General features: G+C 64.2%; 1 protein-coding gene across 5 annotated transcripts; it reads right to left on the reverse strand.

Moving 5' to 3' along the window:
- On the reverse strand, positions 1–24,196 carry ASPSCR1 (ASPSCR1 tether for SLC2A4, UBX domain containing). 5 transcript variants are annotated; one of them, XM_047705892.1, is made up of 16 exons: positions 24,007–24,196; positions 23,211–23,266; positions 21,808–21,922; positions 20,825–20,925; positions 13,795–13,852; positions 12,729–12,802; positions 12,059–12,455; positions 6,286–6,425; positions 5,989–6,070; positions 5,531–5,597; positions 4,792–4,854; positions 4,180–4,232; positions 731–785; positions 434–500; positions 180–355; positions 1–100 (listed from the first exon to the last, which is right to left on the reverse strand). In XM_047705892.1, exons 1-16 carry the CDS (start codon positions 24,106–24,108, stop codon positions 87–89), a joined length of 1,620 nt encoding a protein of 539 aa, XP_047561848.1. In that variant the 5' UTR covers positions 24,109–24,196; the 3' UTR covers positions 1–86. The 5 variants fall into 5 exon arrangements, with proteins under 5 accessions (XP_047561848.1, XP_047561847.1, XP_047561851.1 ...); XM_047705891.1 differs by having other exon boundaries at positions 434–503; positions 734–785; positions 24,007–24,193; XM_047705895.1 differs by lacking the exon at positions 24,007–24,196 and adding an exon at positions 23,642–23,847 and having other exon boundaries at positions 434–503; positions 734–785.
- Between the last annotated feature and the right edge of the window lie 3,425 nt (positions 24,197–27,621).

Raw genomic sequence — 27,621 nt, forward strand, 5'->3', positions numbered from 1 at the left:
TCGAGAGCAGCTCACACCTTTATTCCCGCTCAGGGTGGGGAGGGGTCCCGCGGCTGGCACACAGGGCACGTCCAAGCTGGTGGTGCTCACCTCTTGCTGGCTGCAATTCGAGCACCAGGATGACCAGTGGGTCCCCAAGAGGTGGCCCTTCCCTCCCTGCAGTGCCCCTGCTACACTACCTGGCAGCTTCAGCCACTTGGGGACCTTCCCCAGATCCCTCCTGACTGGCTGGGCTGCTCCGGGGCTGGGTTCAGACAGGCCCACTGCCCCTGCCTCGGCCGCTGGCTCTGACTCGAGGGGCGCAGGGTCAGGGGCTGGCATCGGGGGTGGGGTTCCAGCAGCCCTGGACATGCACCTGCAGGCAAAAGGCCGGGGTACAGGTTGGCTGGCGTGCTAGGGCAGGGCCTCTCTGCTCCCCACTGCGGGCGCTCACCTGGCCACCAGCATGTCAGCTGCAGATGGGGAGACCGTATGTTCCAACAGCCGAGGCTCCAGGAAGAGGCCTGCAGGACATGGAACCCACCCTCAGGCCAAAGAGACGGGCTCTCCACCACTGCTCTGCTCCAGGAGGGGATGGGGCCCAGGCAGGTGGCTGTCCTGGGAATAGGGTCTCAGGCACGGGTCTCCCTCCCAGACTGGAAGGAAATCCCCTACTGTGGGGCATATGATGAGCCAGGACACTGGGCCCAGGGCTGGCCAGCCACGGTGGGCAAAGAGAAGGACCCCCACCCACCGGTTGGTTCCTCCGCTCCGAAGTGCACGAGGGCCGCAGGGAAGAGATCTGCCTGTAGGGAGAACGGGAGGCAGCTCAGGACACCAGGCAGGACCGTAGGTAAGCAGAAAGTCCACAGGGGATGGACAGGGCAGGCTGCACCCCTCTTTTGTGGTGGCCTCTAGGGCCACGTGTGAAGCTTGGGGCATTCACCGGGACCAGCGCTCCACGGAGGGTCACAGTCCCAGCCAGGTCCCCCCAGCTAGAGCAGCCTGCCCCAGTGGCAGCCAGGCCAGCTGGGAGACCACAGGGGTCCCTCCGGGGGCCAGCCCCAAGCACCACACAACAGGAAGCTTTTGGAACGTGTGCGCACTGCCTTCCGACGAGCTCCTCTCCTGCCCGCCTGGTTCCTGGGGGAACCGGGCCTGGAAGCCCCCACCCTCAGCAGACACTGCAGAGGAGATGAAGGGGGACGCAGCGATGTGGGTGGGGGTGTGGAAAGGAAGACAGGGCAGCGTGGATCAAAGAACAGAGCATAGGCTGGGGCGCCTGGGTGGCTCAGTGGGTTAAGCCGCTGCCTTCGGCTCAGGTCATGATCTCGGGGTCCTGGGATCGAGTTCCGCATCGGGCTCTCTGCTCAGCAGGGAGCCTGCTTCCCTCTCTCTGTCTCTCTCTGCCTGCCTCTCCATCTACTTGTGATCTCTCTCTGTCAAATAAATAAATAAAATCTTTAAAAAAAAAAAAAAAAAAGAACAGAGCATAGGGGTCTGCAGCTGCAGCCAGATGGGCTGCCTCAGGCTCAGGGCAAGTGCCCAGACCTGCAGACAGTGGGGACCCTTGGCTGGCCCAGGCCCAGGCCTGGGGAGTGGGGGTGCTCCTGGAGCCAAGGGACTTTAGAGTCCTGGGCAGGCAGGTGCTGCCCTGGTCAGCTAGCTCTGAGAGTTCACTACCCAAGGCCCCAGAAACCTTGAACAGAGGAGTTCCCTGACTGTACTCCGGGCTTTGACCCGGTAGGAGGAGGTGGGGCCAGGCAGCGAGCAGCCCCGTCCACAGGGAGCGCGCCGCTGCTGGAGGAAGCCCACACCCCGTGCCACCAGGGGCCTGGGCACTGCCTCTCCTGAATCTCCTTCCCTGGAGATAGTGGTGCCCAGTTCCTGCTCAGGGTGGGTCAAGGATGACGTGCCCCTAGCTCCCAGCAGGGGGCTCAAGGCTGCAGGCAGGGGGCCCCAGAGGCCACCACTCGTGTCTGTACCTGAGGGGGCTGGGGCTGCAAACCCTAATGCTGGCTGGAGGACCCTTGTCCTCGCCCTCAGTGGAAGGGGCAGCCACCAGGTGAGCCCTTCCCCTCCACTCTCTTAGAGAAGCTTCCGAGGCCAAGCCTAGGAACATGGGACCGAAGCCAAGGGCGGGCCAGGTCAGAAAACCCCACAGCCTGTTCTGACACCAGATCAAAGCCTTGTTCAGAGGCACTGCCGGCACCAGGGCCCTGAAGGCACCAGAAGCCAGGGAGCAGGAGGGGGGCACGGGGACGGAGTGTCCAGCCCTCAGCTGACCCTCCGGGTACTGCGGCCATTCTCAGTGAGTACGAGAACGTTGCGTCTGGCAGTGGAGCCTGTATAGCCTCTATATACGAGGCTATAGGGCTTCAAGCCTCGAAGGGCCCCACTGACCAGCCAGGAGTCCTCCAGGGACCCTGGGGCGCCTTCTCCTGACCCCAGCCTCCCAATAGGACGACCCCACTCGCTTGCTGATGCCTTTGGGATTCCCACCCAATAAGGGGTGATCACACAGCATGGGAGACCACCGTGACCGTCAGGAGGGAGACCCTACCCTCCTCTTCAGGCCAAGGTGGCCTGTACAGGTCATGGCCGTCTTCAGGACCTGCTAAGGCTGACCCTGGACCCCACGCGAGGCTGAGGGCAGGGGGGTCTGCGGGGCTCAGGACAACACCAGCACTGGAGGCAGATCGGACGGGCCCCAGGGGCTCCTGTGCCTGCCAGCGGCACCCCCACCTCTTCCCACACCCCTGTCCGCAGCCTCACCTTCCCCAGAACTCCCTCTCCCGGCCCAGTGGCACAAAGGGGCAGCTGGGCCCCCGTCCCTCACACCTACCCCAGGCTGTCACTCTCTGGAACTCAGGACCGCCCCCCGGCAGCCTCCCTCCCAGGCAGCCAGCAGCCAGAGCACAGCCCTGCCAGGGACATGAAAGCAGGCGGCTTCCGCACCCACGCCTGCTCAGCCACACAAGGGAGGAAGGCTTCCTTCCCCGAGCCCTGCCAGCTCTCTGATCGCAGGCAGGCGGGGACGCCACCCTGCACAGAGGCCCCCACCGCTCCAGGCGGAGCTGACAGATGAAAGGAGACAGCTGCTGGTAGCTGGGGGCAGAGTGTCACCAGGAATCAGGCTGCTGGGGCAGGAGGACAGGCAGCACCCCAGGGCTCCTCGTCAGGGCGGGACTGGGCACCAGTCCCCCTCCATCCCACAGCATCTCCTCAATGCAATGTTTATCAACAGGCCGGCCAGCGAGGAAGGGTGGGAGGAGGTGGGGCGGGATGGAGGAAGAGGCCCAGCGCCTCTGGGGCTCCTGGGGGCTGAGAAGGGGGAACTGGGGGGATGGGGGGGCAGCGCCCTTCTCCCGCGCCCCCGGACTCCTTCCCTTGGTGAGCTTCCAGCCTCTGCGGGGTCTTGCCCCAAGTCCCCCACAAAGGTGGCAGCCCCAGGCAAGAGGCAGATCCCCCTGCCCCAGCTCAGACCTCTGCAGGGCCTGCCAGCCACTTAACAAGGCCTGGCCTCTGGTACTAATTAAAATATCTGAGAAGACTTTGAAGGGAAACCATTAGGCCAGAGGGCTGGGGAGGCCCCAGGCGACCCTCCCAGGAGCAAAGGGACAGGACATTCTGCCTGATTCTGGAAGGCAGCCCCCAGGGGAGCACACAGAGGCACCTCACCGCACCTTCAGGGGCTCTGGGGGCCACAGGGAGTGTCAGGCAGAAGCAGACTCTAGTGGGGAGGGCGCAGCGTGTATTCCCGGCAGAGGCCTCGGGGTGCAGGGGAGAGGTGAGGCAGGGAAGCAGGCAGGGCAGCAGTCGCTGCAGCCTGGGGCCAAACCAGCCTGACAACTGCCACCCCAAGGTCCTGCAGGCAGCCAGCCACCTGCAGGGGAGGCCTCTGACCCTGCCCTCGGGGGGGCCCCTCTCACCCAGACTCCAGGCCAGGGAGACCCCGGCTCAGGAAGGCTGGCAGCCGGCTGGGCAGGCCCCTCCCCGCCGCGACAGGAAGCGAGGAGGCTGGAAAGCCCCAGCTCCAGCGTCAGAGGTGCTCTGTGCCCCCGCAGACCCCACCCCACCCCCCTGCCCCATCCACCCGGCTACAAGGCGTCATTATCCTCCTGGCTGAGGCTCGCCCTCCAGAGCCAGGCCAGCGGCACCTGCACCCCCAGCCCCCGCAGCCCACCAGAGGGCCGGTACCTGAAAGAGGGTCAGCGTGGGGTCATCCAGGACAGTTTTTGGAGGAGTAATGACTGCAAAGAAAGAGTTGTCTGGGCCAGGAAGCCTTGCCGCCTCCGCCCCTTGCCCACACTCCCCAGGGACACAGGCCTGAGGGGGAGGGGGAGGCCCCGAGCCCACGGCCTCAGCCGGGGTATTTCCAGGGGCCCCTCACCTCACAGCCCTCTGCCACCTCTCCGCTGCAGCAAAACCCCTGGCAGGGGGCTCAGGAGTTCGGTGGTCTGGGACCAAGGAACCCCGGCCCCACACAGTTCCCCGCACAGACAGGCAGCCTGACTCCTCCCTCCCCAGATGCCCTTGGAGGGAGAAGCTCCCAGAAGTCCGGGAGAAGGAGGAAATGTTGGAGGCAAAGGGTGCAAGGATTCTGAGGTGAGGCAAAGACCAAGCTCCCTTCCTAGCTCCTCAGTACTTGGACTTGTCCTCAGATGCCAGTGGGGCTCCACGGTTGGGACCAGCCCACCCCCACCATGTTGTTTCTAGGGAACGAGCTGCTTTGAGCCCCAGCTGGGAGGGGCCAGGGGTCGCTGGCATCCAGACCCTCCCAGCTGCATGCAGGAGGACTGGGGAACTCACACAGGTAGAAGGGCAGCTCGGGGTCCCCCAGGTGGCTCCTCACAAAGGCCTGTAAATCCCCCACTGGAGGAGAGAGCGCAGGGTAAGCGGATAGCTCCAGGGGAGGACACGGGCCACCCCAAGCCCACCCCAGGGCCGGCCCCCTCCCAGGATGGAACCAGCCGGGCCCCACGCCACACAGACCCCCACGACCCTAGGGCGCGGGAGGCCCAGCAGCTCGCCATCTCTGCCTCAGGTGCGCCACGACCCCACTCCCACCCTCAAGCCAGACCGAGGGTCCGGGGCTGGAACCCCAAGCTCATCCCTTCTGCAGTCCTCTGAGACGCCCGGCCTGGCCAGGCCCCGGCCCTGCTGGAGTCTCCCTCCCTTTGTCTCCTACCCTGCCCGCGATCTAATCCTAAACTCTGCCCTGGGGGGGCCCTTGCAGTCTTGGCCAGTCTTCAACGAACACCTCACTCAGGACTGGTGACATTGCTGTGTGCCGGGCGGCAGCCCCAAGCTGGGGACCCCTGCTGCAGGGGGTGCCGGGCCCGCCCATCCTCTGGGTACTCCTGTCTCACCCGCACCCCGAACAGGCTGACGCAGGGGGCACCCCAGCCCCGTGCCCACCCCCTGACAGGCTCTGCAAGCTTACGGCCCGTCCCACAGACGGCAACGAAGTCAGAAACACCCATGACCCCTGATGGCCCGGCACCTGCAGCCCCGTGGTCGGGAAGAGAAGCCCGGTGGAGCCGCTCACCTGTCTCGCTGGGGCGGAAGAAGCCTTGCAGGATGTAGCGGTCAGGAAACAGGACCCTCAGGACCACCTGGGCCGCGAGGATGCCACACGTCAGCAGGAACAGCCGAAACCCAGACCGTGGCCCCCTCAGGCCCACGACGGCCAGGTCCCCCAAACCCAGCCAGAAGACGCCGGGGCTGGGGCAGGCAGGAGGACTGGCCACCCGGCCCCAGCCACTGCAGGCCTGCTCCTGGCCTGCCTGCCCCTGCCTGCCCGACACGAGGGTCTGGTCGAGCACCACCGTGCGTATTTGTAAAGACACATCAATGCCGGTTTCCATCGTACGACGGGGCAGAACGGTCATAACGCATGGCCGTGCAGACCTCATGGGAAGTGTGGGGGACCCCAGCCGAGGGCGCGGGGACGGGGCCCACATTCCAGCAGGACACACGCCCAGACGCTCCCCCCCTTCTCCATGCCTTAGGGTAGCGCTCCAGCTTCTCCCTCCTCTGGGCCTCCCTGAAAGCCTTGGTCACCAAGGGTGCTTCTTCCAGACGCTTCCTGCAGGGGGAGGGGTGGGAGCGTGAAGGTCTGGGGTCTCCAGGGCCAACCCGAGCAGAGGCCCCACACACCCACCCGGGCTCCGTGGGCCACCCCGCCACATAGGGACGGATGAGACAGGGGGACGAGGGGCCTGTCTAGAACCCCTGACCCTCAGACGTGCTACTGAGGACGTGGGAGCAAGGAGACGACGGAAACGCCAATGGCACACCCACCGCTCACTCTTGAGCTGGGCCAAACGTCTCCTCACGTCGTCCACAGTCACTTCAAAGAACTCGTCCGGCAGCTCTGCAGGCCAGGCCTGGAGCAGCTCCTCCAGGTCGGGGTGGCACACCACGGGGTCCCGATCCACTGGCTGGAGGGCAGAGGGCTCAGCTGACACAGGGCCCCTGGGCCTCACAGCTGCAGTAGCCACACAGACCCCTGAGCCAAGCACGTAGCTCACTGGCCACCCACGGGCCAAGACTGGACACCCTCCTTCCATGCCTCCTGCTCAGCCCCACGGACACAGAGACCCTCACTCGCTGGCAGGGCATGTACCCCTGGACATGGCACAGCCAGGCCCAGCCAGCCAGGTCCCCTCGCTACTGGGGGGCTCCAGGAGTGGACGGAGGGGCCAGCCTCCCCCAGCAGCTCCTGTGCTCACTCCCTGTTTCCAGGAGGGCCTCCCACTAAGAGGCCGAGGGAGCTGCCTGTTACCAGGGTTCCCCCAACAGAGACAAACTCGGGGAGCAGCACCCTGCTGGAGGCCACACTGGGGCTCCCCAGGAGGGCAGGGGAAGCCATAGCCCCCAGATTAGAGCTTTGGCAGAAACCTACCCCACAGCTGAGCTGCCCCCAGCCGACCCTGTGACCACCCTGAGGACACAGAAAGGGACGCATCACTCCTAACTAGCAGTAACGATGATGAAGATGAGAGAAATCGTGAGGCAGGACTTGCTCGGCCCAAGGCGCCACCATGAGTCCCATGACCACAGGGTGGGACACCTCTAGGCGCCAAGGCTACCATGGGGCCGGGCCTGACCAGGGTGCGAAGTTCCAGCCCAGGAGGCCACCTTCTGCCCTCCGCCGCCTCCTCTCTGTACCAGGCTGTGGGCCCGGCAGGCTCTGGGAGCACCCATCCGCAGCCGACCCTCCCTCTAGCCATCCCCGCAGCCCGTCCTGTCCTGCAGCCCAGGCTCACCACCCTGGGGACTGACACGCCTGCCGGGGTCGCCGGTGCTATCCCCCAGCCACACCCGAGGCTTTGACCGTCTACCCCAGCAGGCCGAGGTCCTTGCGGTCCGGCCAGTGCCCGGCAGTCCCAGGCCTCACGAGGCAGCCCTTCCTCTGTGAAGGGAGGTAGGCTCTCACCAGAGGAAGCCCTCTGACCCGGAGGCACAGGGCAGAGCAGCTGCAAAGGGCTGGCCTCAGCTCTGGCCACAGGGCCCCGTAGGTGGCTGGCTGAGGCCCCCGGGGGCTGCCCGCGTGCAGCCACAAGGATCCTGCGCTGCCGCGGGCAGTCTACACCAGAGCCTTTTGTAACAAGATGCCAGGCGCCAGGCTGCCCCCCACAGCCACGGCGCCTGCATTCCAGAAGGGCCAAGAGCTGGCCTGGGCGCCTGGGGCGGGCTGCTGGGGGAAGCGAGGGCAGGACGCGGATGCGCCCAGGCTGGGAGCCGGAGCCGCCGCGTTCGCTCAAGCACGAAGCCTGCAGGCTAACGCCCAGCTCGAAGGCCACCCTGTCACGGTCTCCCGCTGGGAGGACCCACCGCAGGCGCACAAGTCTCCCTGAGAACCCAGCCGTCTGGTGGCATGCGGTCCGTGGCACGGAAGGGAATCTGTGTGCTCAGACCTGGCCGGCAAAGCCAGTCCCAGGGAGCCCTGCTCACTGGTTCTCGTGGTCCTGCTGGGCACTCCAGGGCCTGACCTCGGGTGGCCAGGACCGCAGGCTGCCGGCAGCACTGGTGACCCCAAGGCCCATGGCCTGCTCCCCAGGCCACTTCCAGAATGGGGGAAGGGACACCAGCAACTGGCTGCATGCTGCTCAGGAGCCATGGACTCTCGGTCACAAAACAAAATGGACAAAATTCTCCTGGGTTTTAGATCTACTTTTGGTTCCTTCTCTCCTCCCACCTCTCACTCTGCTCCAGAAACCTGTCTGTCACACAGAAGCTGGGAGCCAGGCCCCATGCAGGAACCAGAGGGCTGGGAAAGAGCCATCACAGAGCCCAGGGCCAGACCTCCTGACGTCCTGGCCCCAGGCAGGCCCTGTCCCACAAGAACAGACCGAAGCCCACGGCTGGGCTGCTAGGAAGGACCACCCAACTGCTCAGTGATGGAGAGAGAGGCCAGGCAGCTTCAGACACCTCTGCCTGGCCGTCCCAGGGAGAGCATTTCCACGGTGGAGAAGAGGGGCTGGGCTGGGGGCAGGGAGGGAGCCAGGGAGGCTGGGGCCCAGCAGCGGCTAGGCTGAGCCCTGGTCCTGCTCCCGCCCAAGGCTCTGCCAGCAGACCACCCTCCTCTGCGGTTCCTTCTCCCGCCGTGCCCGGTCCCAGCAGTCACTCTGCACGGCCCCTGTCCTGGGCGGGTTCGGGGAGAGGTTTGTGGATGGAGAACAAAGCTCTAGGAGACACCCTTGGGGAAAGAGAGTGCATGTGGTGGCCGCCGTGAGGGAAAGCCATGGCGGAACGGAGGATGGAGGGACAGAGAGTGAGCAGGACGTCAACGGCCTTAATGCTGCCTACAAAGCGGGTGACAATGGCCAGAGCCCAGGAGACACATGAGAGGGGCAGGAGCACGCTCTGCGGGGGACAATGGCCCAAGGCTGGACAGACACTGGACAGACACACAGCCCTTTCAGAGGTGGGGACACAGTGACCAACCGCCAGCCTGGCCGGCCTGCGGGACATGCCCTGCTTTGCCAGGACGGGACGTAGGAGGAAAACCACAGGGGCGGCCGTGGCCCCGCGCCAGGCTCGGTGCGGGCGAAGGTAAGGCCCGGCCCAGGGCGGAGAGCCGGCAGGGGCGGGCAGGCTGGGCACTGGGCTGACACCCTCCGGCAGTGGCCGAGTGGCCCCGGGCACCCCAGGCCCCTTCTGCCGGAAGCGGCCTCGAGGCTACTGAGGCTCATTTTCTTGACAGTAATTTTCCGGGACGTGATGACACACAGAGAAAAAAATGTAAAAGGGACTTGGGGGTGACCTCAACCTCCGATTTTCCAACGTTCCTGTGAGGGCTCCTGTTTGCCTCCCCCAATCCCAGCCCAGACCGTCCTCTGACAATGGTCTTTGGTCAAAGGGAATGTAAAGCGTTTCCCCTTGAGGCTTGGAGACTAAATGAATCCGGACACGAGGGCCGCAGGCCAAACCTCCGGAGTTACTCACCGAGCCGGCGCCCTGCGTCCTCCGCGGGGCTGAGCCAGAGGGCGAGGCCAGGCCGCACCGGCGACTACCGGGAACGCCGGGCAGAGGAAAGGGGAGGACGGGGCAGCCGCGCACCAGCCGAGGCCCCCACACGCCGGAGCGTGACCAGACCACCGGCCCTGCGGGCGAGCCACGGGAGCCCCCAAAGGACTGAAATGAGCGAACGCAGCTGGGGCGTGGGTCTCCCGGTGAAGACACACGCGCGAGGTCAGCCAGCCACCGACGGGAGAACACCCAAGTGGCGGAGCAGTGCTGGGCAGCCCACAAGTCCCATCAGGGTGGGGGCCCTACCCAGGCGTCCAGGGCACCTCTCCCCGAAATCCGGCCGTGGCAGAGACGGCTGGAGGGCACCTTTCGGGCCACGACCTATCTGCCCTCGGCCTCAGCGGCATCCAGACTACCTGGGTCCCTGGGGACGGCCCAAAAGAGCGCATACGATAAGGACACGCTCAAACCCTGCCCCGGACCCACACACAGGGGACAGTAGGGTGTGCTCACAGGAGGGCGCTAGAAGGTGCCTCAGGACGAGAGGAAGAGGGCAGCGAGGGGCACTGTTTACGTTCACTCTGACCCCCAGGTCCTGGCCAGGCTCCTCCCACCCTCACATGCTCTAAACCTGCCCACAAACCAGGCGCAGGAGTGGCCAGAGAACAGGCTGACACCTGCCTGCAGGCAGGGCACCGAGAAAGTCCCAGGCCCATCTCTGAGGGGCAGGCCGGAGACTGCCGTCAGCCGCCTGCCCTGCCCAGGGCATCAGGGCCTTTGATCAGAGACCCCCATACCGGCTGGGGGGCTGGGGAGGGGGCCCAGCCGCGCACAGGGCTGCGGGGCGGCCTCCCGGGGCCGGCAGAAGGACTTCAAAGGACAGGCCAGGGGCCGCCAGGCAGCCCCCGCCTCTCCCCGCACCCCTCTCTGACGGCCAGTAAAACTACCTTCTAATAATTAACGCTTTGACATCAAAGGCCAGAGCCATACGGGTCTGTAAACCATCCCAGTTCTCAGCCGAGGACCTGCCTATATTTTATCCTGTCTCTTCTGACTCTTTATTTAAATCCAAAACCACACACAGGCAAAACATTAATGGGAAACTCGGAAACTCCTTTTGATTACCAAAGTGTACCTTTGAAGTTCCCCCAAAAGTTCCGTTTTGTTCCCTTCTTCCCCCCCTGGGGGGGTGGGGCTGAAAAGGGACACAAAGCAGACACCATGTGGCTGGCCAGCCCTCCGGGTGTGGGGCTGTTAGTGACAGGAGGCACGAGGCAGGCGGGCGGGGGGCGCTCCACAACCCACCAGCTGCTGGGACGTCCAGATCAAAGGCACATGCTGCTGCTGGCCGGGCAGCCCCTCCCTGGGACCTCTCCCACCCGGGGGCCGCGGGTTCAGAGCCTGGGGACGCCCAGGGATCCCAGGCCCAGACAGGAACCACCTACGGGACAGCGCAGCCCAGAGCCCCCCGGATGTCCACAGGGCCCTCTGCAGCTTCCCAAGGGATTCGCAGAGCCGTGGCCCAGCCAGGCCAGCGACCCACCAGCCACGTGCCCTGTGTCTTCAGGGTGGGAGAAGGGCCAGCCAGCCCTGGCCCCAAGCTCCAGCCCCCAAACACAGTGGTCCCCAGGAAGAGCTAGCCCGGATAGAGTCAGACCCCAACCACACAGGTCTGCTTTCAGCCACTGATTCCGGGCCCAGGTCCCAAAGGGCATGAGAGCGGGGACTGTGGATGAGTCCCTCACACAGCCCCACCACTGTCTCCCCAGGACAGACCATCACGACACTTGGGACTGGCTCGCTTCCCCACCCCATCCACTTAGCCCACCAAGAGTGTCTGGCGAGGGAGCAGGAAAAGGCTCTCTGAAAGGACGTGGGCTCTGTCCCACGGCCGGGCCTTCCCCACCCACCACCCCTAAGGTCCCTGGGCCCCAGACCCTCCAGCCTCCCCAGATGTGCAACCTGGAAGCCAGAGGGACCCCAGGAGAGACAGGACGCCAGCAGGTGTGTCTCCGCACCAAGAACAGGCTGCTGCACTCATGAACGGAGCTCAGCTAAAACATTAACTCTGACCGCCAGAGAAGCTGTTCCCAGACAGACGGCACCCAAACAGGATGGCTCCCTGGGAGGCCGGGACGGTGCGACAGGGGGCAGTCCACCCAAAACCTCAGCAGATGCGTGAACTGCAGGCAAGGAGGCCTGCCCGGCACGCCCACTGGCTCCCAGCAGGACACAGCCCACCGGACGCAGGGACGCGGGCTCAGGAACACAGACGGCGTGGGACAAGCGAGGCCAGAGCCGCCTGCAAGTCCGAGGCCAGTCAACAGGCTGGCCCAGGCACATGGGGAGCCGGCAGCAGCTCCGGGACACCGCCTGGGACAGGAGTGTTCAGAGCAACAGTGATGCTCAAGGCCGCCCCCTCCCGGCGTGACCACGCTTGCGGGGACACCCCCATCACACGCCCACCTACAATGCGGCCTCTACAAGATCCAGGCTGAACAATCAGTTCCCAGAGAAGACACGTGCCCAGCGCCCTGCCGCACCCCCAGGCTAACCGAGGCCCGGAGGAAGGACCCCCAGCACCCAGCCTGCTTCTTACCGGCTCTGCCTCCTGCCGGGGCTCCTGGCCCGGCCTCGACTTCTTTGGCTTGGACGGGCCTCCGGGGCTGGAGAAGGACTTAGGCAGTTTGGCTGAAGGCGACAACAGGGGCCTGGCCGAGCCAGAGGGGCCCCCCAGTCGCTGCCCCCCACCTGAGAAAGGAACAAAGGGGGCGGGGGCGGGCTCCTTGGAGATCTGCTTGGCTGGAGTGTCCACACGGCCGGCCCCTGAGATGTCTGCTTCATCCTGATGGTTCACATCCCCCTGGCTGAGCCCCACTGAATCCAGCGGGGGCAGAGGGCTGCCAGCAGCCTGGTCAGCCGACAGAGAGGCGGTCGGGCTTCCTGGGGCTTTGCTCCGTGAAACCCCAGCAGAGCTGCATCGCTTCATGGCAAACCTGAGGGTGCAGACCCGGAGAGCGAGTGAACTGCCACACGGAGCGCCCCCCTGCCTGGGTCTCCCAACCCTGCCCGTGATCCTCTGGCCCCCCGAAGGTGCTGCCAGCCCCTGTCCCCCAAGCCAGCCGCTGCCGCACAGACCCCCGGGGAATGGGCAGCCATCAGGCCAGGGCCCCAGATTGAGGGGACAGGGCCACAGTGCAGGGGGGGGTGCACATTTTCTCTGCCACTCTTCCCTGTTTGCCACTCGATGGGACTCTGAGGCCCCCCACCTGATGATGGCGCTGCCCCCTGTGAGGCCAAGGGACTTGAGTGTCGTGGCCTGCAAGGAGGCTCTGCCAGTCACCTGTGAGGAGGGAACAGGACACACGGCTGACCCCTCGTGGACAGCATTCCCCCACCCGGCCGCCCAGGACAAGGGCACCTCCCGCTGGCTCCCTCCGCCTACTCGGTCACCACTGGCCCCACAGGGGCCCCCAGCCAGCCCCTGGGGGACACCAGCTCCCAGCAGGCTTGGGTCCTGCTTCCTGAAGCCCGACCAGCCCCCGAGTGTTTGCTGGCTGGTCGGCAGCCGCCTCCCCCACCTCACCCCAGCTGTGGTCCAGGCAGGCACAGCTCAGGCCCGAGTTAGCCACATGTGGCCTCCTGGCCACCTCTGCAGGCTGACCCAACCATGAGGGCCTCCATCCAGGCCGAGGTGCCTGAGGTCCAGCGCCTGTCTCCTCTGGGGGAAGAGGTGTCCCCCCTGCACCCCCACAGACAGCCCTGGGACCCCTGCCCCTCATAGCTCGTGCTGGGGAACCTAGAGTGGGGATGGGCAGGGGAGCAGGTCCCATCCACACCAGGGCCCCTCGGGGACAGCGGCCACCCAGGGCCAGGGAAGGGTGCTTGGCCAGGGTCAGAACAAAAAGCCCCTGTGAGCCAGGGGACCCAGCGCCAGGAGGGGTCGCCCGTCACAGGCAGGCGGGGACGGGCTACACCCGCACCGTGCTGCACTCAGTTTTGAAAAAGATCAAAACAAGGAGCAGAGCAAATATTTATTAAAATGAAACCACTTTTGTGACTCTCAGGCTCTGAGAGACGCCGGGAAAGCAAACAGCGCGTCGGGGAGGTTTGGGGAGCGGCCCGGGCGGCCCGCGGTTAGCGCCAATGGAGCCGGCACTCTGCTTTTTTCCATGAAACACATCACGCTTTCAGAGCCTGTCTCCCCGGCCGCTGCTTTGAAGGCGGGTCTGAGAGAGTGAATTTTCCAGATTGGAAAGCAGGGCCAGGCTGTGTGGTGACTTGGGGGCGGGTGCTGGGGCCGGGCCGGGCAGGCAGGCCAGGCCGCTCACCTACCTCATCCCTCATGTACACACAGACCGGGCTGGCCTCGCTCAGCTGCTCCAGGCACTCCCTGAGGGGGGAGCAGAGGAAAGCTCACAGGCCAGCCGTGGGAGCCCCCCACCCCGGAGCACCCCCAGGGCAGCCCAGCAGGACAGTGCGGCTAGGTCCACTCTGGCCCCCTCAAGGCCACCAGGAGGAGACAGCTAGCCGCTGGGGGGGAGCCACCTGCCCGAAGGCCCTGGGGGTGTTTCCCAGCTCCCGGCTCAGAAGAGACCGGCCACCTGCCAGACACATCTGGGCTCACGATCCGCGGGGGGCTCGTGGTCCACTACGGGAGGTCAACTATGAGAAAGAAGCCCGGAGCTCTGGGCTTCTATCGGAAGCCATGCCCCAAGAGCGCTGCTGACCCCTGAAGGGCCGGGAGCAGCTTGGAGCTGGCACCCATCAAGTGGACTCCAGAGAGAGTGTCCGGGTCCCCGAGGCCACAAGCACGTGAACCCAGGTCCGGGCCAGGGGTAGAGAGCACTGGTCTTCGAGCTGCATGCAGGCATGTCGGCCCGCGGCCTGCACCCAGGGCAGGAGGAGCCGGGTTGCAGGATGGCAGTGATGTCCCCCAGCATCAGACCCTCATGCCCAGGTGGCCGAGCAGCATAAGGCAGAGGGCTCCCTACAGCCGCCCAAACTCGCGTCACCGAGAAGCCGTCAAAGCAGAGACTGGCGGGCATGGGTGTCGGCGTGGCCGTGCGCACACCCCAGCCGCCATCACACACAGGCTGGGCACCAGGGCAACGCGGGGGCAGATGGACCAGAAACACCACGAACGCTCCACATGCTCCACACAGATGGCAGCGGGCATCCTCCCCTCGTAAGCAGGACCCCCAGACAGAAGGGAAGAGCCCCCCAGAGGGGCAGCTGGACAGACAGGCATGCGGGTGTACACACATGTATGCACACACACACACGCACACACCTGCTCCCAGACATGCCTGTGCAATACTGGACCCCAACTCCTGCAGCGTGGCCCCACGCTGACCGTGAGGTTCCCGGGTGCAGGTCACCCGAGGCCTAGTTTGGCCCTTCAACTCTTCAACTGCTGGTGCCAGAGCAAGAAGATGTTCCCATCTGGGTTTCCTATCATGTCGCCACAACATCGGGCCCCGTAAACGCCAGTTCAAGACCACACCTGGAGTGCCCCATCTGGTCCCCCTCCTCCAAGCAGGGCTGGCTGGAGTGGGAGGCCGGGAGTGACGGCAGGCCACGCAGTGAGGCCCCACCAGGGCCCGGAGCTTAACACGCAGACATGCCTGGACCAGAAGACCGGCAGCTGAGCTAGAGACCAGAAGCAACAGGGCCCCCGGCTGCCCACAGACACTCCGGACGTACCCCGGCCCCGAGACCTGGGATCCAATCCCTGGCCTGACTCAGCGTGGTGTTTCTCCTCTCTCCTGTTTGCTTCCAGGCTCTGCGTTTGCTGCCCAGAGCAGAGAACCCCAATCCAGAGCCAGCTACTGCGACCCACGAGGGAGGGGCGGCCCTGCTCCCGCCCCAGCCCTGCCAGCCCTGCTGCCTCCCACCAACCCCCCAGGGAAGGTGGGGGCCCCTCGGCTAACAGCCCCCCATGGAGCTCACCCCATGCTCTGCTCACACCCATGCCTACAGTGCAGCTGCCCCCAGGCAAGGCTGCCGGCATGCACCAGAGCAAAGCAGGGGGCTGGCCACGGGAATGGCGACCTTGCAGGCACAGTGGGGCCAGGGGTGCCCACCAAGACCCCAGGCCTCAGGAAAACAGAGGACCCCAAAAGGGGTCCCCAGCCCACACACTCTTCTTACTGAAGACCAGACAGAGGAAAAGTGAAGGGACCTCAGCTGACGGAGATGTGCCCAGCCAACAAGGTCCTGGGGCAGAGAGGAAGGGAGGGGGTCCTGGAGCCGCTTGGGCTCAGGAAGCTGGCCGGCCACACGTTGGCCATGCTGACACCCAGCCCACCCGAGGGAGCCCTCTCTGCACTCACAGGACCTCTGGCTGGGCACACTTTCTCCAGGTCCGGCTCTGGGCACCTGATGTCCCCACAAATCACAAACGGGGGCGGGGGGGGGGGGGGAGCCCAGGGAAGGCCTGCCTGCCTCTGTGCCCTCGAGGCCCCTGGACATCAAAGCCAGCCCGTCTTTGATGTGCGGCTCCCCCAGAGGGATCGGGTTCCCTGTGTGGGGATCTGAGGGCTGGCTTGTAAACAGCCAGGGGAGGGGCAGCTGCAATGGCTTCCAGACCTTCCCGGCCAAGAGCAGAGCTCCCCTCCAGTACAGCGGACCGGGATGGTCCAGAGCTTTGGCCCGGCACTCTCTGCAACAGAGACCCCAGCAAAGCCCCGAGACTCTTGGGCCAGGGGCCTCCTGAAGGCGAGCCCGGTGCCCGACTTGCTCCCATGCCACAGGCCCAGGCAGAGCCGCAGGCAACCCTCGAGGCCGGGCCTGGTGTGGGGGGCCTCCGTGGGCGCCTGCCCGCCCCTCGTCAGATGCTGCCCCAGACCCGCAGGATGATGCCAGCTCTGTCCAAGGCCTGCAAACCCGCTCCTCTGGTTGGGCCAGAGCCCAGCGGGCACGGCCAGGCAGGGCAGACATGCTGTTGCCATTGGCTTCATGGACGTTCTTCACTCACCACGAACGTGCGGGCACCACGGGCAGGAGAAGTCCGTCCACCCAGGGCCGGCTCCCGGCAGGGCACTATGCTGGGGCACAAGCCAGGTATCCGGAGACCCTATTTACCTCACCTCCTTGGGCCTGACCAAGCCAGGCAGGTACAAACATGGGTGTTGCCAACACAAACCCAGTGCCACTGCGTTCCCCACATCAGCACAAAAGGGACAAAACCCAGCCCAAACAACAGGGCTGGGTTTCAGGCACAGTGTCCACTAGAAGGCCCAACTCGGGCAAGGCCACATCCCAAGGGGCCAGGCAATGCATACCCCAACACAGAGATGAGGTCAGGGCCGGAAGGAGCCACGGGGTCCCTCCTCCAGGGTGGATGAGGCAGGGGTGGTTTCAAGAGGGAAATTTCCTTTCCTTCCCAAGGAAGGACGGAGGCAGTGGCCAAGAACTCTGACACCCTCCTCAGTGTGACCCCGGGCTGGTCCCCAAGCTCACAGCAGCCCCCACTGCAGTCCACCGTGCCCCAGGGTCACACAACACTGAGGGAACCACGCACACAGCCTGCCCTTCCCAGGGACATTCAAAGCCGTTTCCTACCAGTGTGACAGACGGTGCTGAGAGCACAGGCTCAGCCACGATGCCCGGCAGGGAGCAGAGGGACCCCAGGCACCGGGCAGCAGCCCGGGAGTCACAGGCCTGGAGCCCCTCTCCCTGGGGCTCTCCCTGCCTCAGAGAGCTGAGAAGTGAGGAGGACTGGCCAGTCCGTTCGGAAGCCGGCACTGTCTGCGGCGGTCCCCAGTCCCGTGTGGGCGCGGAGCACGTATACAGCTATAGCCCATGGGGAGACCAGTCCGAGAGTGAGACACGCCAGATTTCAAAGCCCTCCGTCCGACAGGGAATGTAAAAATACCTTTCTCCTGTGGATCACATGTTCAAAGCCCAACAATCTGGACACACGGGGTCAAGTCCTTCAAAGTCCTAAGATTAACTGCACCTGTTCTCACTGTTCTTTTGATGTGGCTGCCCGAAAACTCGGAATTACCTCCGTGGCCCACACGTGTGGCACAGGTGACATGTCCAGTGGCCAGTTAGCTGATCCAGATGCTGGTGGGCAGGGCAGGGCCACCGTGCAAAAGAGCTGCTCCCCTGGCCAGCAGTGGCCCTTAGAAACCATGCTCCCTCCGCCAGCATCCCGGCAAACAGGGCACACCGCTGCCCTTGGACGCGACCTCCGCCAGAGAGCACCAGTGAGGAGAACCGGGCCCCCTGCTCATCCCACTCTGCGCAGACCTGGAATTCCCAGAGTCGCCAGCCTCCACCAGAGTCCACGTGTGTCGACCCCTACGAGGGTCTGTCGGGGGGCCATGAATGGGTCCACAGTGTCCCTACCTGGCGGGCCGCCCCCGCATGGCTCCAGTGTGCATCACCAGCTAATTGGGCATGGGGCTGGGACCCAGGGATGATGCTGCCACCTGTCCCCCCTCACGTGAACCCGGCTCTGTGGTTAGTGAACGCCAGCTCCCGAGAGGTGCACAGAACCTCGGAGACCAGGCTCAGCATGGGGCCTCTCTGCTGGCCTCGCCTTCTGCCCCTAGAAGCTGGTCAGCGGGGACCCGGGGGCCCGGTCAGGCAGCTGGACGGTCTGCTCCTGTTCTCCGCGGGGCTGGTGGCACATGGTGGGCGCAGCCGCACATCGCAGCCATGGACAGGTGCTGGGAGCGCAAAGCAGAGAGGACACAGCCTGCTCTGGACACCATGAAGTACGGCCACGCGGCACATGTTCGTGGATGCCCCACTTTCAACTCCAACTGCCCAGCTCCTCCCGGGGCGAGCTCCCACCTCCCCAGAGCCGTCCCCACCCCACTCAACTCCCTAAACCCCATCGGCGGCTTCCCCGCCCGAGAGGCCGGTCTACCGTTTCCTCCTCTGCTTCTGTCCCCCAGCTGGCCAGGCACCAGGTCCTGAGTGTTGCCACAGGAGACGCTGATTCCTTTAGAATTTCAGTTTCCAGAGGCGCCTGGGGGGCTCGGTTGGTTGAGTGTCTGCCTTCAGCTCAGGTCATGATCCTGGAGTCCCGAGATGGAGTCCCGCACCAGGCTCCCTACTCAGCGTGGGGCTGCTTCTCCCTCTGACCTTCCCCCTGTCATGCTCTCGCTCTCTCATTCTCTCTCTCTCAAATAAATAAATAAAATCTTAAACAAACAGAAATATTTCAGTTTCCAGTGCAGCTCATTTTGTTCTCCTCCTGGTGGACCCCGTCTGCCCTTCAGTGGTGCGGTCTCAGCGGCATCCTCAGACCACGCACAAGGGGCAAACATGTGACCTTTCAGGCCCGGAAATGGCTTTGTCCATCCTCATGCTCACAGGTACCTCGACGGATAGATAGTTCTAGAACAAACACTTTCCTACAGGTCTGGAAGACACTGATCTGCCAGCTTCCCGGCACCGCGGCCCTCCTGCAGGCCTGCCCCATGTCTGAGCATGGAGAACGGACCCTTCCACCCAGCTCCCGCTGCTCCACAGTGGGAGGGGGTCGGTCAGGCACAGCGGAGGATCGAGCAGCCACAGGCCCGGGTATGTGTGCCGAAGCTCACGGGTCTGAGTGCCCGCTGCCCTGCTCGCTTGCCTGTGGGAGCCGCTGGGGGAGGGGACACGCTCATGTAATAACCCGTTCTTGAAACAGCACCTCCAGTCAGAGAGCCCTGAGCACTGCCTCCAGGACCAGCAGCACAACAGGGGAGGGGAGCTAAGGCCCCCTGCCTGCTCTGCCTCCTCTATCATCCATCTTCCCCTCCTGCCTCCTTGCCTAGCCATCGCCCACCCCACCCTCGATCTGGCACGCCACTGCCTGGGCTCTGAGTCGTAGCTTCATGAAGTCCTTCAGTGTTGGTCTAGTCACCTTTTAGGAGGAGGATGAATGACAGGCTCCGTTCCATGAACTCTTCATGTTCTTCATTTTTGCCGCGGGGCCCTTATGCCTGCCGTCCCCTTGGCCCAGAAAGCTCCTTCCCAGATCCTGGTGTTGCTGCTCCCGAACCCTCCCCCTGGCCCGAACCACCCAGGAAATGCTGCCCTGTCGCCTCCAGGGCGCCCTCCCTTCTTCTCTGTGACATCTCCGCGTGGCTCTGTGCACCTGCCTATCCGCTCCGGAGCCCATCTCGGTGAGCTCGGTGAGCTCGGTGAGGCAGCCCCGCCTGTGCTGAGTGGTCCTGATGAAAGAGGGACAGACAGACACAGCCACTGAGGGCAGGCACCCGTGGCCCCGGAGCCGAGCTCTGACCAGCACCTCCTTCCCCGGATGTCCCATCCTCTTCTGAAAATAAGGGTACCAGAAGCCCAGCCTCGCCCAGCCAACAGGCACCAGCAGCAGCACAGGGAGGCCATCACTGCCACCGATCAGCGAAGCAGGAGCGCCCGGGGAGCACGCGGAGGCTGGTGGAGGGGAGGCAGCCCTGGCTGCCGGGGCCCAGGCTCGGGGGAGCGGAAGGTAGCCACTTGGTCTGGGCCCAGCAGCCTCGGCAGCCACATCACTAAAAGGACCGGCACGTCAGAAATGGGAAGAGAAGCCCCAGTGGGACAGCTCAGGTAGGGGGAAAGGGGAGGCAGGAATCGGCTGCAGGGACCACACAGGCCACAGTCAGACCAATAGGGGCTGTCTTGTGGTGAGGCTCTGTCCCCAGGAGAGCCCTACCTGGAGGCCCCCTGTCCACAGACACACCTCAGGGCCAGGCCCGTTCTCGGGACTGGACACACATTCACCCGCCCTATCCTCACATCGCCCGCGGGAGCCCCCTAGACGGCTGGCAGGCGGCCCCGGGTCACACACAGAGCACCACACCCTCCCACGGCCCTTGCACTGTCGCGAGTGGACGAAGACATCTGAGCCAAAATGAAAGACCAAAAAGCAAAGCACCACCACTCTGACACATTCAAAAATAACATTTACACCGTTAACTACCAGATGAAAATTGACACGCCGAATGCCACTAAGATTTACTCTTTAAACAGGACATGGTTCCACGATAAGGAAGTTTTATACCCAAACCCCTGGTCCACTGAGGAGCCCAGAGCCCCCTGTTCCCCTCACCGCTAACCGAGCCCCCCATGATGACCGAAGCATGGCTCTGCCCTTCCAGGAGGACACGGACGGCACCACAGTCATGACAGGAAGCCCAGCAAGAAAGATGAGCTGCAGGTGGCCACACCCGCTGGGGCAGAAAACGGACCGGCAGCCCCTTCACCATGAAACCAGTCCCCTCACCAGGACCACAGAGCCCAAGAGGCTCGGCCACAGGCCACGGCAAGCCTCAGGGCTACGGCTCCGGACCAGGCCCCTGGCCCAGCAGCACCCGCAGCACAGCGGGGCAGAGCCCGGAACCGGCTCACTGGCGCTCACCTGGTCTGTGCAAAATGGCTGAGCAGCTCCCAGAGCGTCTGGCCCGAGCAGAAAGTGTCTTGCAACCGAGAGCCGTCGTCCAGCTGCAGAGCGATGCGAACCTGAGGGGCGCGGGTGCAGGACACCAGTCAGGAAGGAAAGCGGCCGTCCTGCCCTGGACCCACGTCCGCGTCTCAGGGCACAGGTAAGAGAGCCCTGTCCCTCGGGGCTGCCGGGATCGCGTGGGTGTATGGGAAGCTGCCCCGAACGCTGCAATCGTCTGTCGCCACGCTGGAAGCTGCCGGACTTGGGGCCGGCCCGTCGCGCAGCAACAGGTGAGGAGCGCGCACCCCCCAAGTTCTCTCCGAGGACCAGCTCCGGGCATGACAGCTACCTCTGTAAGTGGGGACGTGGGTCTACATCTCCCATCCCTCTGCTGCGTGACAGGCACACCAGGGCACACGTGCTCAGAGCCCGGGGGCGAGCGTGTGTCCAATACCCACCAGCACCGCCCCCGGCCCCACTATGGCCGTCTCCACCCGTGATAACCGTGGGGTCGTCCGCCTCAGTCTCCAGAACCTCAGAGTCACTGATCTGGTGGAGAGTCGCAGGCCACAAGCAGACTCGGGCCACAGTCCAGGCGAGGCCTGGGAGGTCCAGGGTGAAGCCCGGGCCCCTGGGCCACCGTCCTCCCCAAACGAGGCCGCATGCAACATCCCACGGGACTCTGCAGGCTCCAGACAATTCCACGAGCACAATCATCAGGCCAGCAAGCACTGCTGACAGACACAGCACCAGCTAGCTCACCCGAGAGACAAACCCCGAACGAAGACTGAGAAGGCTCACTTCCCATCCATAGCTGACCCCGGACGGCGTGGGGACACGGGCCTCACTGGCACATCGCCCTCCATTTACCCTAACACTCCTGTGACGCGGCCTCCTGCAGCCCAAACAGCCTGAAGGAAAGAGCCAGAGGCAGCACCCGCCCCCTGAGAGCCGCCTACCGTGTTCTCGGGGCCCTCGCGGCTCCGGGAGATGGGTACCATCTCCAGCTTGGCATTGTTGGGCAGGTTGGCGAATCTCCACTGGAGAGAGAGGTCAAGCACATTCCTTTGAAACCTGCAAAACAGGCCATAGCTCGCAGGCTGCCTGACACAGCCCGGTGATCACACGGTGCTGGCACAGCCCCGCTAGGAGCAGGGGCCCCCGGCAGTGCCCCCCAGCTGCGCCCCCCGGCTGCGGGAACAGCAGTACAGCCTGCAAGCCAGCCGGGACACAGTGGGCCCCCGTCTGCAGCGGGTCTTCGAATGGAACAAGAGAGTGCCGACTGACTCAGCTTTGAGCGTACAAGGAAAGAGCAAGAGGGAGAAACCAGAAACGGGTCACCGTCTGGGGCAGAACAAGGGACTGTCCACCCCCACCAGGCGTAAAGCAGCAACATGCCCAAGTCCAGGCTCAAAAAATAAAAACACACCCAGGGGTACTAAGGGCGTGCACCTGGCTCTGCTCAGAGGTTCTCACCTGACTCTGGCAGGTGGGGGGATGGGCGGGGGGGGGGGACAGAAAGAGCACAAGGCTCGGTGACAGCGTGGCAGGGGACAGCCAGTACGGAGCACAGCCCCAGGATTCTCAGTGGCAGCCTGGGTGAGGCCCAGGAAAGCAAGCGCCCACACGAAGGGCCCCTCTCATCCCTGACGTGAAGACACCCACACCATCACGACATACGGCTAAGGCGAAAAGTTCTCAGGTGGAACTGAAACCCAAACCCGACCAAAGCAGGGTTCTGACCCTTTTGTAGTTTCAGACCACTTGGGAATCCGATGGAAACCCCCCGTCTAGAAAAACGCCCGCGCACGGAGACCCACGCGGGTAACCCCGAGGCCGCGAGGCCACCCAACCCGCCCCCAGCTTGCAGGGGTTTTGCTGCTTCTGTAAGACCACGTCCTCTTGCTCTCAGAGCCCTACCAGGAACTTATACAACCAAACGCACAAAAACCCTCTGCGGAGACCCCTAGAAAAGACACATCCACATCCTAACCCCAGAACCGGGAATGGGGCCTCACTTGAAAATAAGGGCTTGGCAGCTGTAACTGAGTTAAGGATCTGGAGATGAGATCATCCTGGACTGGGGTGGGCCCTAAATCCAATGAGAAGTGTCCTTATAGGAGTCAGAAGAGGAGACGACACGCAACAGAAAGGGAGAAGGCCACGTGAGGAAGAGGTAGAGGCTGAGGGCAGCCACCAGCAGGTGGGAGAGATGACGGAGGCTCCTCTCCTAGTCTTGCCAGCAGCGTGGCCCTGCCCATGCCTTGACTTTGGGCTTCTGTGAGAAAATGAACATGTTGGCTTAAGGCCCCAGGCAGGGCGCTGGGCAGGAGTGGACAGACTTGTACCCTAGCAAACTCACTTCAGATCGTATTCGCTGGGGTTGAAGTCCTGTCGCCGGCATGTGTCCTCCAGAACCTAGGAGTCAGACCACAGGCCCGTGAGCCACTGTGTCGGGCCGGCCGCTGGGCTGGCAGGCACACAGTCCCTCTCCGTGAACTAACGGGCTGTCCACTCGACAGGCCCACACCCCTCCCTTGCAACGCCTATTCACCGCGCCCCGGCACCGGGCCTGCGGGGCAGCCCCCACCACACACCTCTCGCTACGCGCGGGGCCCCTCCGCCGGCTGCGCGTCACCGTCCTCCCCACGGGCCGCCGGCACAGACGGCCCCCGCCCCCGGGCCCCGCGAGCACGCGGCTCAGGCCGCCAGCGCCCCACGCTGGGGGCTGCTCCCCACCCGGCCTGCACAGCGGGACCCGGGGCGCTTCCCGCAGCGGCGGCTGCCCCGCACAGAGGGCACGAGTGACTCAGCAGGTCAGTTTCCAGGCGCCACGGCCGCACGCCCGGGGACACCGGGCGGGGACACGGCTCGGGGCTCCGCCGCCCACTCCGTGGGGCGGAAGGAGGTGCCGCGCCCAGACTCCCGCCAACCCGACCCCAGCCCCGCAGCGACCCTCAGAGCCCCTGAACCCCGAGCCCGGCGCGGAAGGGGGCGGGCACGTCGCGCCAGGAGGCCGCTCATTGGCCGCCGCGGGCCCCGCCCCCTCAAGCCCCGCCCCGCGCCCCCCTTTCCGGCCCCAACCGCAGGCGCGGGCCCGGCGCCGCCCGCCCTCCCGCAGCTCTCCCCGCCGCAGCCACCGCCCGCCGCCGCCGCACCTGCAACAGCACGGTGCTCGGCGTCACCTTCACCGTGTGGCGCCGCCCGTTCGGGGCCAGCACCGACACCGCGGAGCCCCCTCCGCCTGCCGGGGCCGCCATCTTCCGCTCACGTGACCCGCCGCCGCCAGGCCGGCGTCAAACCACTTTCTCGCTAACAGCCGGGACGCACAGCCACGCGGTGGCGGGGCGGGGCCTGAGGGGGCGGAGCTCGCGCGCGCTTCCGGGCCCGCCGCGGCGGCGGGCCCCGCCCCGAATCGGGCCCGAGCCGGGGCGCGTTCGCCGAGCTGCGGAGAGTTCTTAGCCCGCGTGGTCCGGCACCAACACCCCAACGGGCGCCTCGTGGCTGCGGGCCGCGAGCTCGCGTGGCCTGGGCTCCGGCTCCCCGCTCGGCCACCACGCCTCGCCGGCCTGCGCCTCTCTCGCCCTTCGGCCCCGGCTCCAGCGCCCGCCGATCTGACCCTCCTTCCTGCCCACTGTCCCCAAGTCCCCCGCGGTCACTCCGCCTGCAGCCCTGGGGGGTGGCGTGCAGGTCATGGACCGGCTCGGGGTAAAGGCCGGCCAGAGGCTCCAGACCAGAGAGAGGGCATTGGGTGAAAGTCCAAGACCAGCGCTCTACAGGCTCTGTGCGGGGCTCGCATTCACCACCAGCCGTACCCTGAGCCAGGATGTGTCCCCCATCCCAGCCCACCGCACGGGGAGTCTGTGGAAGGTCGGGAGAATGGGCGCGTAGGATCCTTCCACCCCTCCTGTGTGGGTGCTGTCCCACCTTCGTGGAGGTGACCCACATGCGGACCAACACAGACCTCCGCATGCATATGTAGGGAAACTGAGGAAGCTCCAGGGACCCTCCTCATAGTCTAGCCTCAGAGTCCAGGAGCCAGGCAGCAGTGCAATGCTCAGTGGGACCTGAGTGTCCCAGGGAGCCCTCTCACCATCAGTGAGCCCCTCCCCCAAGGCCACAGAGCATCAGAGGACACTGGAGACGTTGCTCCGGAGGCACCTGTGAGGTCATCTGGTCAAGCCCCAAAAACAGCCACAGCCAGGTCTTCACTGGCTCAGAGACAACGGCAGCTGCCCTGTCCCTTCCTTGCTATCGCCTTGTCCACTCCTGCCTGCTCTCATGGGTCTCACTGTCTGTGTGGGGCCCGACACACTGGGGCTTAGAGCACACCCTCTTGGGGCCTTTGTGGTCGCTATGGGGTCAAGCTCTCCCACCCCACCCTTCTGCCTATCAGGCCCCCGCAGGCGTTCTGTGGGAGACAGGGCCCTACACCCCAAGTCGTCCCCAGCCCAGCCTCTTTGGCATTTCGCCGGGCCGGGGTTCCCTCGGACCCTCCCCCCCACGAGGACAGGCCTTTCACATTCTCTCACTTGTTTACTGCTCTTTCCGTCTGCGCGGCCCTTCACTACACCAGTCCGAGGTCCGAGGTCCTGGGGCAGAGCCTGGCAGGGGGCAAGTGTTAGACCGTCGCTAGTACAACGAGCACACGGCCCCCCAACCGGGCCTTCCCCTCCCGCCGCTGATCCTCACCTGACAGAGGCAAGGTGCCCCAAACTCTGTGGGATCTGCGTTGGGGCCCTGGCAGTGGGAGGTGGGAGAGTCAGGCCAGACCCCCTTCCCCTTAGTGGCCTGTTATGGCTGGACCCGGACACAGTGGGGCACCTGGGGACTCAGGCCACTGTGTCCTGGCTTGGAGCCCTGGGGCACTGGCCACACAGCCTGGCAAGCCTCCAAAGACAAGAAACACCTGGAGGTGGCCCCTCTTGGCCGGGGGTTGATTTCGCACCACAGCCGAACATTCAGGTCCCGGACGTGCCAGCTCCCCGCCACCGTGGGAAGGTCCCTCACCTGCCTCTGGTGACCGCGCACTTGGAGCCGAACACACACTGGGAGGGTTTGCTCCCCCAAGAGGCCTGCCTCTCGGCTCCTCTGTTTGACTCAGCAAGCTCGCTTTGCGCTCAGTCTCCTCCTACGCATTCCAGATGCAGCCTTGAGCTACCCGGATCGTAGGACTCCGGCCCAGAAGAGGAGACCGTGGCGTCAAAGGTCATCTTTGGGAGGTTGGCCAGGCCACGAAGAGGGGTCCTTCCCCAGGTGTTTTGTTCGGCGTCTCCGCGCAGCTTCTGTTCTTCTTGCCCAAGCCGCTCTTTCGGAGAAGGGCAGGGCTGTGCGTTCCTGGTCCAGCGGCTTCGTTTGTGACGCCCGCACCTGGAATGACCCGATGTCCTTCAACAGGTGTGCACTTGGACACCCTGTGGCATGGTCACCCTGCAGCGGAACATGGCTCAGCCATCCAAAACAAGCTACAGGCGCAGCGCCCTGGGTGGCTCCCGGGGGAAGAGGACGGAGGCATAAAAAACCATTCCCCAAGGGCTACAGGCATATCGTAGGGCACATCTGTACAGCCTGATGGAAATGGCAGCATTTTAGAAATGCTGGAAGGGTCGTCAGGTGTTTGGGGCGATGGTTTGGGGGAGGGAGTGAGGCCAGTGTGACTGTGGGAGGGTAATGCCTGGGACCCTCAGGGAACATGAAGGGGGTGCGCCATATCCCCCTCACTGTCCAGGTGGTGACACTGTCCTTAGTTCTGTCAAATGTTACGATCGCGGAAGAGCCGGCAAAGTGAGCAAGGGGTAGGCTCCGTGTTCTTTTTTATGATTCCACGTGATTCTGTCATCATCTCAGTACAATTTTCAGTTAAAAAATGGCATCTATAGGGGCTCCCGGCTGGCTCAGTCAGAGGAGCATGTGACTCTGGATCTCAGGACCATGAATTCGAGACCCACATTCGGTAGAGAGATTATTTAAACAAAAACTTTAAGGGGCGCCTGGGTGGCTCAGTTGGTTAAGCGTCTGCCTTTGGCTCAGGGCATGATCAGGGGGTCCTGGGATCGAGCCCCGCACCTGGCTCCCTGCCCAGCGGGGAGCCTGCTTCTCCCTCTGCCTGCTGCTCCTGCTGCTTGTGCACTCTCTCTCTGACAAATAAACACAATCTAAAAAAAACAGACAAACTTACAAAAGTGACATTTACAGAAAACCGAACCCTTGATACGTAAGCCACCACTTCCCAGCACTTCTCTACACTTTCTCCTAGATGAGCACTGCTAAGGACTCGTCACATTTGCCTGTTCTCCACACGGATATTTGCACACGTATTTATGTTTGAAGGTCAGCCAGCAGAATGACCCGAGTAACCCAGCAGCATCTCCTGAGAACCAGGACCTTCCCCACTGCCTGTAGCCAGTCCCAAGGTGGACTACATGACCTACATGGTCATGGGTGCGACGGTATCACCTGATACACACTTTCCTTTGGAATTGCCCTTGCCCCAGAACGGCCCTTCACAGCTGGCTGTCGCATTGCCTTTGGTCGTCACATCTGTTTTGCTCTTTTAATCCACAACAGACCCTCCATCTTCTGTTCATCTTGTTTCACTTTTCCATGACACTCGCATTCTGTGAGAAGGCAGCCCCATTTGCTGCGAACTGGATCCTCCTTCCGGGGCTAAGCATTCCGAGCAGTGAGACAGGACGGGGAAGAGCCCGTCGGGAGATCCGGGACACCGGCTTGTCCTGTTAGTGGGGAGCAGATTCTGAACACACGGTCAAGGT

Source organism: Lutra lutra, chromosome 16, assembly GCF_902655055.1.
Source record: "Lutra lutra chromosome 16, mLutLut1.2, whole genome shotgun sequence".
In the NCBI taxonomy this organism is placed as follows: domain Eukaryota; kingdom Metazoa; phylum Chordata; class Mammalia; order Carnivora; family Mustelidae; genus Lutra; species Lutra lutra.